General features: G+C 39.6%; 1 protein-coding gene across 1 annotated transcript in view; it reads left to right on the forward strand.

Moving 5' to 3' along the window:
• The window catches only part of LOC310927087 (partitioning defective 3 homolog), a gene marked incomplete at both ends in the record, with an annotated part of 292,124 nt that overhangs the window by 218,151 nt on the left and 61,090 nt on the right, over window positions 1–12,883 (forward strand). Inside the window, one exon of the mRNA XM_083889330.1 lies at window positions 452–745. Coding sequence (XP_083745456.1) covers window positions 452–745 — 294 coding nt within the window. The remainder of the gene's footprint in view (window positions 1–451; window positions 746–12,883) is intronic.

Genomic DNA, 12,883 nt, shown 5'->3' on the forward strand with positions numbered 1-12,883 from the left:
TCAACAATCACATTTTAAGTTGTGTACTTTTTTTTTGTACGTTCTCTGATTTCATAATGAGTGTGTGGGGCTCGCCTAGAGTGACGTACTCTGAGCTGAGATCCAGAAAATTAATCACAAAAATCTCTAAACACACTCTCCTCCTGCCCACAATTTCCAGCTAAAACAGACATTTTTTACATCAAGTTGTTGCTATGGTTGTTGTCTAACCCCGTGTGTTGTTTTCATTGTCATGTAACTTACACTTTTTCTTAAAATCACCTAAAAACGTAGAGCGTTCTGGTCAAAGCTCCCATTGACTCCCATGTTAAAATTGATGATTTGGAGTTTTGGAAAAATCAAGACGAGGGTGATTTTAAAGCTGTCATTTCTCAGTCAATTCACACAAAATTTACAATGGAATACACTTGAAAAACTAACAAAGCTGTATTCTATGTGTCTTGATCGTCAGGATCCAGGCCAAGACCCGGGAGCTGAGGGAGCGACAGGCCCGAGAACGCGACTACGCCGAGATCCTGGACATAAGTCACACTCCGGAGAGGTCGTCGGAGGAGGAGCACACATACGCCGGCATCAACCCACTGAACAGCTCTGTGGACAGCGGCCACAGTCGACCCCACAGCCCCCGAGACGACTACCCTCACATCCATCCACACCACCAGCACCAGCACCAGCACCAGCATTCGGACTCCCTTTACACTCAAGTCAGCAAGGCCCGCGGTGACCGGCCTCCATCTGCAGACAGGTAGGACTGGAATCAGACGAGAGCTGCGACTAACGTAATCGATTAATCTGTCGATTATTTTCTTGATTAATCATTTCAAACTTGGAAATGATTCAGTTTTAATGATTTCTTTGTTATTGTGGAGCAAAGAAACAAAGAAAATATTCACATGTAAGAAGCTAAAACAATCAGAAATCAGACTCTTTTGAAAGCCTCTCTGTCTCAGTGTTTTTATCAGTTGTGCTGGATCATCGTTTTCTTTTCCTTTTTGAAACAAACTCAAGCCTCATTTCTTTCTTAAAAAATGAATTTATCGCCCGTTAACACTCTTGGATCCCTGTTATCCATGTCGTTCACGTTCAGAGCTGCCGTCGATACGATTTAAAAGCCCAAAGTTGACATGGTCTTTCAGTAAAAAGGTTGGCAAAACTTTAGATTAGGGAACACATATTCACCATTAACTAGGTGCTTATATAAGTAGCTTACTAGCCCTTTATAAGTAATCATTAAGCACATATTGACACCTTATTCTACCTCTATTACGACATGAATTAAAGGGATAGTTTGGAATTTTGGACATGAGACCTATTTTCCAACTCAGCCGGTGTGATGGAGACGTTTTCAAGAAATTTCATTCAGTTCTTCTAGTTGCCGAGTTCGCTGGTGCTATGGCTAGCGCAAGTCAATGGTACAAGCTAGCATGGCATTAAAAACACTCATACCGACTCCACAGTGCACCAGAGGCAAATCAATTGTAACGGAAGATTATCGATGTACTTATCTGTGTTGATAGAAAATATTTGAAATAAAACCAACCTTGAAATTTGAAGGATTTATGTCTCAGCAGCAGCGCGTCATACTTCCTGTTAGGCTATGGCAGCGGCGGACTGATTCCGCTGCCGGAAGTATAGTGCTGAGAAAGTAGTCGACGTTAGTTTTGTTTCAAATATTATTCTATCAACACAGATATGTACATCGATAGTCTGCCGTTACAATTGATTTGCCTCGGGTGCACTGTGGAGTCGGTATGAGTGTTTCTAACGCCATGCTAGCTTGTACCATTGTCTTGGGCTAGCCATAGCACCAGCTAACTCGGCAACTGGAAGAACAGAATGAAATTTCATGAAAACGTCTCCATCACACCGGCTGAGTTGGAAAATAGGTCTTATGTCCTAAATTCCCTAACTATCCCTTTAAGATTCTTCCTACATAAGGTGTTAATACGTGCTTATGTAATATTTACAAATAAAGGGCTAGTATGCGACTTATATGCATGTTAGTAAGCGCCTAGTTAATGGTGAATACGTGACTGTCTCTCTCTCACCTGGAGGAGAAAATAATCACAGCAGCAGAAGGCAGGTGGTAAATGTCAACTCGGGCCGACTGCGAGACACAATGCGCTGTTCTCCAGGGGGACGTGGGATTTCTCTGGGGGGGGAAACAGTGAGTGAATGGAAACCTTTGAATATCCACCTCTTTCTGTCTCCGTTGACCTTTCTTACCCCGTCTCTCTTACCCGTCTTCGCCCTTTGTTGATTTCACTTTTGTTTACCCTCTCACTTTGTCGCATTGCTCCCAACTTTTCTCATCAGCTCAGCTCAAGTCCCTGTCAATTATTTTTTAAGTATTTGGATGTTGCAGCCGAGCCGTGTTACGCAACTTGTCTGTTGCGGTGATCGCGGCCAAGAAAACAAAAGCCCAAATGTGCTGAAATCTTGCGTCATATCAGCAGCAGCTTTTCATCAAAGACGGTAGAGATCCGTGGCCCCTTGATGAATCTGGGAAGCGTAAAGACGACGGAGGGAAAAGCCTGCAGCGTAGAGCAGAAACACTCACAGCTAGGGCTGTAATCAACCAAAGAAACTCTTGGTCGACTAAAGCCCTGAAATTTCGACCAAAAATCGACTAATCGACGGGTGCGGCTCTTTTATTATTATTATTTTGAAAAGACCCGCAGCCGCGGCTGGAGTTCAACAGAGTCTGAAGGCTCTGACAGCGTTTTGCATTACGTTCATCTGCGCAATATCATAGCCCGTGATATCCAAAAATAACTAGTAATATCAGCACAATAAGTGTCGAGGAATACAGAGCGACTGAACAGCGCAGCGCAGCTTCGCGGCTGACACAAAAAGCAGACCGCAGTTATAAAACCAATCAACGATTATTAGACTAAAACATTGAAATATGCTAATAATTCTGATATGTTCATACTCAAAACGGACGGAGCAACCTTAGCTTAGCGTTTTTAAATGATATGTCATGTTTGGCAACACTAATCAGTCTATCGCTCATGATCCACGGAGTGACAACAACCCACTGGACTAAACCAAAATAGTGGAAAACAAGGGGGGTGACTAAAAAAATTTAGTCGACCAATCACAATTTTGGTCGAGCCAGAGCGTGTCGATCAATTAGTCCTACTCACAGCCCAATGAATGAGTTTTTCTTGGTTTTCACGCGTTCGCCAAAATGGCCCCAGTGTTGTAGCTCTTATTGATTCATAATTCATTGCTGCTGATGATGATGATGATGATTTTCGTGGTGCTGTGTGGAAGCAAAACTGGGGAGAAAATATACTATCATTACAGATATGAGGTCTCATTTAATTAGGTGAGGGAAAACACTCGTGATTTAGAATGTAATCATCGTGTTATTAAAGAGTGCAGCTCTCTCTCTCTCTCTCGCTCTCTCTCTCTCTCTTCAATAACCACATCAGTAATTCAATGTTTTTTCTCCCTCTGTTCTCCTGAGAGATTGTTTTTTAGTGGTATTCCTCTTAGGGGTGAACACACTTTGCAATTATGTTTTTTCTCCTCAGAGCCAAAAACAGCAGCAGCAACAACAAGCTAATGGATTAGTGATGAAATTATTTTTGTGGACAGTTTTTTTTATTTTTTTTTATTCCTGCAGGTTTAACATAATAAACATACATTTCAGATTTTGCTTTTTATGTTAACAAAAGGACTGCTGGGGTCAAATTTAAGGTGTCCAATTTAACCAATCCTTGAGATTGGGTACGTCACTCAGCCGTCGCCCAGTCCTTGACCTTTTGATTGATATTGACGGATTTGTAGAACGTGTATCGCAACAACCTTTTTACGTCATATTGCCCATAATATACACAACTGTTCAAAAGTTTGGTTTCACCTTTACAATTTCCGTGTGTTTTCCATTAAAAGTCACACTTTTATTAATTAAAAGAGTTGCAAAATGAACAGAAAATATAGTCAAGACATCATTAGAAATAATGATTTTTTTATTCAAAAATTATAATTTTGCCCTTTCGTCAAAGAACCAGCAAAACAAGCAAAGCTACTTCTGTTAGCATTACTTGAATAAGTTATCTATATTTAAACATTTATACAATGTTGGTGTCACTTTGAAAAAGTTAGCTACGTTAAGCTAGTGTTAGCATTAGACTAAAGAAGCAACTTTTCATAGTTATACGTTAAACTACGTTTAACCTCACTTTGAGGCAGCTATTTCTCTTTAGGTTTAGCTACCGTTAGCATCACTCTAAAGAAGTTAACTCTACAGTTACGCTACCTTTCAAAAGTTTGGGGTCACCTATACAATTTTTGTTGTGCTTTCCTTTAAAAGTCACACTTTAATTCAGCAAAAGTGTTGCAAAATGAATAGAAAATATAGTCAAGACATTGACAAGATTAGAAATAATGATTTGTATTCAAAATAATAATATTGCCCTTTTGACAAAGAACCAGCAAAACTGTTTTCAGCTGCGCTAATATCATTGCACAAGGGTTTTCTTATCAACCAATAGCCTTCTAACGCCTTGTTTTTACTCGCGCGGGGTTCTGCAGACGGCGCGCGACCATACAAGTATGTACGGAGGCATGTTGTTCAGAGCCGTCTTTTTTGGTGCGCGCCCGGCACACGACGGCGACTATAAACCTAGCTTAACGCGATTAGCATACACAATGTACCGTTAGAACACTGGAAATGGGCCTCTATACACCTATGTACATATTCCATTAAAAATCAGACGTTTGCAGCTAAAATAGTCGTTTACCACATTAACAATGTATTCTGTATTCTGACTCATTTAATGTTATATTCATTGAAAAAAGTGCATTTCTAAGTGAACCCAAACTTTTGAACGGTACAAACACCTATGATTTCGGGAGGCTTTAATCAAGCTTTGAGATTACACCAACTCCTCACATATTGTGTTGTTCCCAGCTCCCCCGTCGTAAGAATAATAACCCTCCCGAGAGAACCAGGAAGTGTGTTTCCTGTGTCCCACTGAACAGGAAGTGAATTAGACCCTACCATGCCAGGCCTGCGAGGGGGAGAGGAACTCGGCCCGGCAGCCAGGAGTGTTTGTTATTGTGCGACTCAAATGGCAGCGTGAACTGATACCAGAGCTTAAAGACGGCCTCAGATTTGATCAAAGCAATGACACGTTTATAGAAACTGAGGCCGAGCGAATAAGTGCAAACGCAGTCGCTTTTGTTGGGACGGGGATTGAAAGTTGGCAGCAGTGAATTGATAAATACGGCAAATGCATTACACTCAATAATCCTGCTGTTAGACCGGCGGACAGGAAGACTTTAACACGGAGCGTAATCGCAGACGACGCGTTATTATCACTGCTATTATGCCACGTCAAAGCCGATGTTTAGTTATTACGGTAATTTCACCCGCGATTCAACATCTGAATCATTATCATTTTGGCCTGTTTCTCTCAAGCGAAATCTCAAACGAATGTTATTTTAAATATGTTTTAAATACATTTCAAATTCAACGTTTCATTTTCTTCATTTCAAATTGTTAATATTACTATTTTAACATGCAGTTATGGAAAATTATTCTGGAAAAACGGGTAAAAGCACTTACTCACAGTGTTAAAGGGTTAAATGAATAGATTAATTAAATAGAGCTTGTGCATCCACTAATCATCAATTTTGTCCCTTTTTCCCTCCATTTTGGAGACAAATTGATTCAGGACTTTTTTTTGCATCATCCTGTTGAGAAATAACTGCAAATAACAACAGCAATGCAACCATTTAGCACCGAAATGAACCCAATAATATGAGTTTGTGTGGTCTGTTCTTAAGTTCTGCCCTTTTGAGAATATCATGCAGATTCCGATTCTAACTGAAGAGGTGTTTTTAGAGTAATTCCACAAGAATATTGCGTTATAGTGTAAATGAAGGGATGTGTGTGTGAGAGAGAGATGGATTTCTGCTCATTTTTTTGCAGCTTTTGGGGAATCGTAGCAAATTTCAGCTCTGCAAAAAGGTCACAATGTTCCGTCTTTGACAACCGTCCTCGGATAAACGGGTTTGTGTGAGAGTCGGACGATAAAAGCAATAAATGCGGGTCAGTTCAGCGTAGCCCTGCTTTAACTCTGGCAACGTCACATCCTTACGCAACACCGAACAAGAGCGTCCAAACATGTCGTCTCTCAATTTCTCGCGGGTGTCGTAAAAAGAGAAAATAGCCTTTTCTTCAGCAGTCTGAGGGGAAACCAGAAGAAGAAGAATAGAGGGAAGAACACGCAGCTGCACAAATATCCACTTGAGTTGACGTTGAATTGCCTCAAACATGTGACAAATTTAAATTTTACTTGCATAGTTTTCTTTAAAACAAAGGCTTCAGAAGCCTCTGGGGACTCGTCTGTTTTCGACGAGTCGTTCGTGTTCAGCTGCTGCTGCTCGACCTACATTCTCAAGTCTCTTGTTTATGTTCGGAGCTGCGTATTTTAACAAGACAGTAAATTGGAAAGTTTCGCATGTTTTTTTTTTACACAATCCAATGTTGTGTTTCCCGCGTAGGTGGTGCGCTGCCATTTCTGTTTTTGCTCTCAACGCGATTGCGTAACCGCTGCTGGGACCCTGGTGGTCTTTCTGGTGTCTCTGCCAAGCCAAATATTGTCCAAAGTGGAGTTTTCATCTCCTCTCCGATGTTTTCCTATCGTTAAATTTCAAAAAAAAAAAAAAAATGTTTCTCACACAGAGGCTGAGATTCTGCTGAGATTCGGGAGAAGCAGTGGAGAAGTTCTCTGTCGCTGCAGCGTATTTCCACGAGAGTGTTTCTTCAACACTTTGGTTTAATGAGGACATTATTTTTGCATCGTACGTTATTTGTAGCATTATTGTGTTTTAAAGGGGACATATCGTGAAAAATCAACTTTTTAAAAAAATAGTTTTAATACTTGTATTTGGGACTGGAGGCCCTATGAGTCGGCAAAGTGTGAATAAAGTTGACTCAGTCATGTTATTGTGGTCCTCCTCAGTCTAAGTACAGGAGATAAAACATGCGATGTTGACTACCGCACTCATTGCTACGTCACAATCTGCAAAGTGTTCTATTCTTGGCTGCACAGTGCAGCACAGAGTTCCACACAAACTTCCAGCCTCAGAGGATTTACGTTTTACATACGACGGCAATGTGCCGGCTAGAGTCGGCAAACGATGGCTTTTCCAAATGCAAACTGTTAGCTGTTAGCTTCCGTTAGCCTCAGTGACGCTGATGTAGTTTCCTGTGTCTCATTTGCATATTTAAAGAGACAGGTACTCAAAAGCGAGCGTTCTGAACAGGGCTGTTTTGGCAGAGTGATTGAACTGCTGTGGTGCTTCATCCTTAAAGGGATAGTTTGGAATTTAGAACATAAGACCTATTTTCCTGCTCAGCCGGTGTGATGGAGACGTCTGGAGACGTTTACAAGAAATTTCATGGTGCACCGTGGAGTTGGTATGAGTGTTTCTAACGCCATGCTAGCTTGTACCATTGACTTGCGCTAGCCACAGCACCAGCGAGCTTCGGCAACTAGAAGAACTGAATGAAATTTCTTGAAAACGTCTCCAGACATCATCATCACACCGGCTGAGTTGGAAAACAGGTCTTATGTCCTAAATTCCGAACTATCCCTTTAAAGTATTTTGACCAAACCATTAGGACACCAAGGAACTAGCTTAACCTGTAGAAATATGGTATAATATGTCTCCTTTAAAACCTCCACCTGTGACGTGTAAATGTTCATTTTTTAATCCTTTATTTTCATACACGCTCAGGTCTAGGGTAGGTCTCATTCTGTCATTACAGAAAAATATGCCGTCCACGTTTGAATTTAATTTAGAAGAGAAAAAGCGAGATCAAGTTAGTTTGAAGAGCTGCTGATTTTCTCAGGTGCAAAGTTTAAGTGCATATGTGTTAATGTAGCTGCCGAGTATATCACGGCTGAACGTGTTGGCAGCGGATCAAAAGTCTGTGCCACTTTCTCGTCGGCAAACTTTTGGATCGGCATCCAAAGTGACAATTTTTGGAGGCAGCGCTGACGACTCTTAAGGCGAAGAAATGTTCCTCCCGAGCTGCAGACAGACGTCCTGTTCTGCTCACATTCACATTCACATCCATGCACGGCAGCCAGCGCCAAAACCTCGTCTGTGGGTCTGTTCGCACTTTTACGAGCCCGGAGAGCGGAGCAGCTGAGGCGCTGAGAGATGTGGACCAAGCTCTGGTTTTCTCAGGTCTCTGATGACTAAAGAGTAGAAACTATGGAAGCCTGTTTCCACCACAAAAAAAGAAAAAAAGAGGTATACAAAGTCAAAATTACAAGGTGAAAAAGTCGAAATTATGAAATAAAAAGTCATGATTATGAGACAAAAAGTCATGGTTGTGAGGTTAAAAAGTCGAAATTATGAGATAAAAAGTCATTATGACATAAAAAGTCATAGTTATGAGATACTAATTCATGATTATGATATAAAAATGTAGAAATTATGAGGTAATAATTCATGATTATGAGATAAAAAGTCATGATTATGAGATTAAAAAGTCATGATTATGAGATAAAAAGTCATTTTGACATAAAAAGTCATAGTAATTAGATACTAATTCATGATTATGATATAAAAAGTCATGATTATGAGATAAAAAGTCATGATTATGAGAAAATAATTCATGATTATGAGATAAAAAGTCATTTTGACATAAAAAGTCACAGTTATGAGATACTAATTCATGATTATGATATAAAAATTTAGAAATTATGAGGTAATAATTCATGATTATGAGATAAAAAGTCATGATTATGAGAAAATAATTCATGATTATGAGATAAAAAGTCATTTTGACATAAAAAGTCACAGTTATGAGATACTAATTCATGATTATGATATAAAAATGTAGAAATTATGAGCTAATAATTCATGATTATGAGATAAAAAGTCATGATTATGAGATAAAAAGTCATGATTATGACATAAAAAGTCATGATTATGAGAAAATAATTAATGATTATGAGATAAAAACGTTGAAATAATGAGGTAATAATTCATGATTATGAGATAAAAAGTCATGATTGAGATAAAAAGTCAAAATTATGACATAAAAAGTCATGATTATAAGATAAAAAAAAGTCAAGGCTGCGTTCTTCCAACTCTAAGAAAGGAAAACTTTTACACAGACGATGCAGAAACGTGTTGATTATTGCTGCTCTTAAGGAATTAACCAAGCACAGTAAAAAAAAAAAAAAGAGAGAACACGGTGTGATCGTGAATTAAATCTTTGAAGCTCGTGAATGTGACGACGGGGGCAAAACAAACAGATTGAGGGAAAACGTCTCTGTAAGGTCAGATGTGTGGGATTACAGGAACATGGGAATGAGGGTGAGATGAACAGCGTGGATGATGTCTGTTAGTAAGTGGATTATGGGGGGGATAATGAGAGCGAACAGCTCTGCCGAGCCAATCGCACAGTGTAACACGATGGTCACATACGGTCCTGAAATAACTGCAGAAAACGATACTCATCCTTTTACAATCTCTGCCTTTGTCTTAGGTTAACGTCTGGAATGTCGGATTAGTCACTGCGTGTTTATTTAACGCGCGGTGACTGAACTAATTGTTAAAGTAAAGCTTGTTATTCACATTCCGGGGCCAGAAAGCATTGGGCGAGGCTGATTCATCATTCAGACACATGGTGGTCATTTGGATATAGAGAACACACTGATAAAAACACATTCAACCCAGCATCGGATATATTATTAGCATGAAATGATGAACGTTTGAGCCAAACGTGGTGATATTTATGTTCGTTTCTGACCCGACGACACAATTCTAAATTCCTGACATTGTGTCAAAGTCTACGCTTCCATCTACAGCCTTTTTCCAGACATTCAGAATCCGAGCTTTGCGCTCTCTGTTTTGGTTCTCCACACCCTCCTGAGGGAAATATCTGGCTCTTAAGCCGCTAATTCCTCCACTCTGTTCACCAGCTGGACAGGATCATAACATCGGCTTAGAAAACAGCTGGAAAACCAGGTTGATAACGATGAAGCGAGAGCAACTGCAGAATCGTCTCGAGTTTAGACGTTTGTCGTGACCGGCCGCTCGTTTAATTTAATTTAATTTAATATAAAGAGGCTACACATGCAGCAAATGACAAATACTGCAATTTAACTGTATTCAATTCTGACCCTTCAACTATCTACTGTATGTAAATGAAAATGTTGGAAACAATTCTTATCGTTGCATTTTCAGAGCTTATACAGAAGGTCAAAGGTTTGATTCCTGGCCCCTTTAAAGGTGAAGTAAGTAGTTTATAGTGCCATCTAGAGGAAAGGCTGAAATTTACAACAAAGAACTGCTCCTCTGCTCACCCCCTCCCTTCCCTGAGCGCTACGGTATCCTCAGCCGGTCAAATGTCGTCCTCGTCGTCTTTCTCCGTGTCAGCAGATGAGGTTCGTGAGGCGAGGGAGAGGGCGAGCTACCACGGCCGTAGCAGACGAAGCGGAGAGAGAGGAGGCGGGACTTCCGCTACAAGTAAAGAGACGCTTGATTTGTTCTCTCGCGTTAACTTACAGGCTCCCGTAGAAACATGGCGTCTCGCTGCTAACAGTGGCTATGCAACTGCGGCCCGCGACCATGTTATTTTACATGACTTTTTGAAACACTACGAAAATGAAACAAAAACTATTATACAGCGACTAGACCAGGGGTCTGGAACCTTTAGAATGAAAAGAGCCATTTTTGTCCCCTCTCCACCCAAGTAAAATCATTCTGGAGCCGCATATACTATATTCAAAGAACTACAGTTTGTCGCACGTTGATACCAAACCTCTAAAGTGTAGAAAAATTACTTTGAGATGAAATTTTATGTACAATTTTATGTAGTTTATGTATGAGAAAATCTGCCTGGCCTAAGTATATGGATCTAAGGATGGACAGGACTCCAAATGTGAATTTCTTCATGTATGCATTACTTTAATGGCTTTACGGGGAGGTTTTCCAATTGGATGTGATGGACAAAATATCAAAAACACTTTTATTTACGCCTTTAACTTGACAAAAAAGTGTGAAAAACATGAAAAGTTTTTTTTCTTCAAAGCGAGAAGGAGCCACTACAGAGGGGCTGAAGAGCCACATGAGGCTCTAGAGCCGCAGGTTGCAGACCCCTGGACTAGACAATGCAGAGAGATAATATGTATACAAAAGTGGATTTTGGGTTATATAAACCCATAAATACTACACAGTGTCCCTTTAAGTCCAAATATCAAAATCTTCTTGGACGAGAGCCTAAACCACGACTTGATTGTGTGTAGTACGTGAATATGCATGTGCGTGCGGTAAACGCCGCACATGCATATTCACGTACTACATGCATAAATCAATGCAAACCGTGTTCCAAGTAGTTGAGGGATAAAACGATGAGGTTTCAAAAAGCTCAGAAGTAGAAGCAGACACACACACACACCCACACACACACACACACACACACACACACACACACACACACACACACACACACACACACACACACACACACACACCTTATCGGCCCATGAAACACGACTGCTGTCTGTTTGTTTGTCTGCGTTTCTGTTGTGTTTTGTTGTGCGATACAACGCGACCACGCTCGCTCCCTCCGAGGGCCGCCTTATTCCCCCGGTGGAGATGAAACGTAATGGAGCCGATTCAATAAGCGGCCCCTGCCTCCTCTTTGGGAAACGGGGGAGAATCAAATCACAGCAAATCCCTCTGAGCCTTCCCAGCATCCACTGCTGCCTTTCAGTCTGAGGAGGAGAATAAAACAATGGCGGCTCATTCGCTCGGCTCTCTCCGTCTCTGCACTGCAATAGGGATGGATGTGTTTACAGCTAATTGATGAAAGGCTAATAAAAGCACCCGATATCTCGCCGACTATATTACTATGTTGTAATTATATTCGAGAATTCAGCAAATTATTAACACAAAAATAAACAAAACCAACTTTAATCTCGATTTTTTTCTTCTAAATTCAATTCAAACGTGAATAAACACACATTTTTCTTCAAGAAACTATGGAAGCCTGTTTCCACCACAAAAAAATAAAAAAAGAGGTATACCAAGTCAAAATTAAAAGGTAAAAAAGTCCAAATTATGAAATAAGTCATGATTATGAGATAAAAAGTCATGATTATGAGATAATAATTCATGATTATGAGATAAAAAAGTTGAAATTATGAGGTTTAAAAGTCGAAATTATGAGATAAAAAGTCATAGTTATGAGATACTAATTCATGATTAGGAGATAAAACCGTCGAAATTATGAGGTAATAAGTCATGATTATGAGATAAAAAAGTCAAAATTATGACAAAAATTCATGATTATGTGATAAAAAGTTATAATTATGAGATAAAAAGTCAATCATGTGATAGAAAGTCATGATTATGAGATAAAAAAAAATTAAATTATGAGGTTAAAAAGTCGAAATTATGAGATAAAAAGTCATGTTTATGAGATAAAGTTGAAATTATGAGATAGAAAGTAGTAATTATGACATAAAAAGTCATGATTATGAGATAAAAGTCATAATTTATAGTAACTTTTTTTAATCTCATAATCCTGACTTTTTATACCTCTCTTTTTTTCCCATAAACACTGAATACGGGCTAAAATAATAAAGACTGTAAACCTTGATACTGATTCAATGCTCCTGCTTTTTTTTTTTTAATAAGTCCCGACCTGAAGAGGAGTTAATTATGCTGAACCTGCCTTTGTTGAAGTCGTGCTTTTGTTGCGTAGAATCATTAAAAGAGAATTAGACCTTGGCCGAGGCCATTTTTTGCCCCGTAGATAATCCAGCCTTGGTGAATTAAACATAACTTGAGTTTATTTATTCAGAGAATAAAGAACAGAGAGTCTGCTCTTTTA

This window comes from Microchirus variegatus, assembly GCF_963457635.1.
Source record: "Microchirus variegatus genome assembly, chromosome: 5".
Classification (NCBI taxonomy): domain Eukaryota; kingdom Metazoa; phylum Chordata; class Actinopteri; order Pleuronectiformes; family Soleidae; genus Microchirus; species Microchirus variegatus.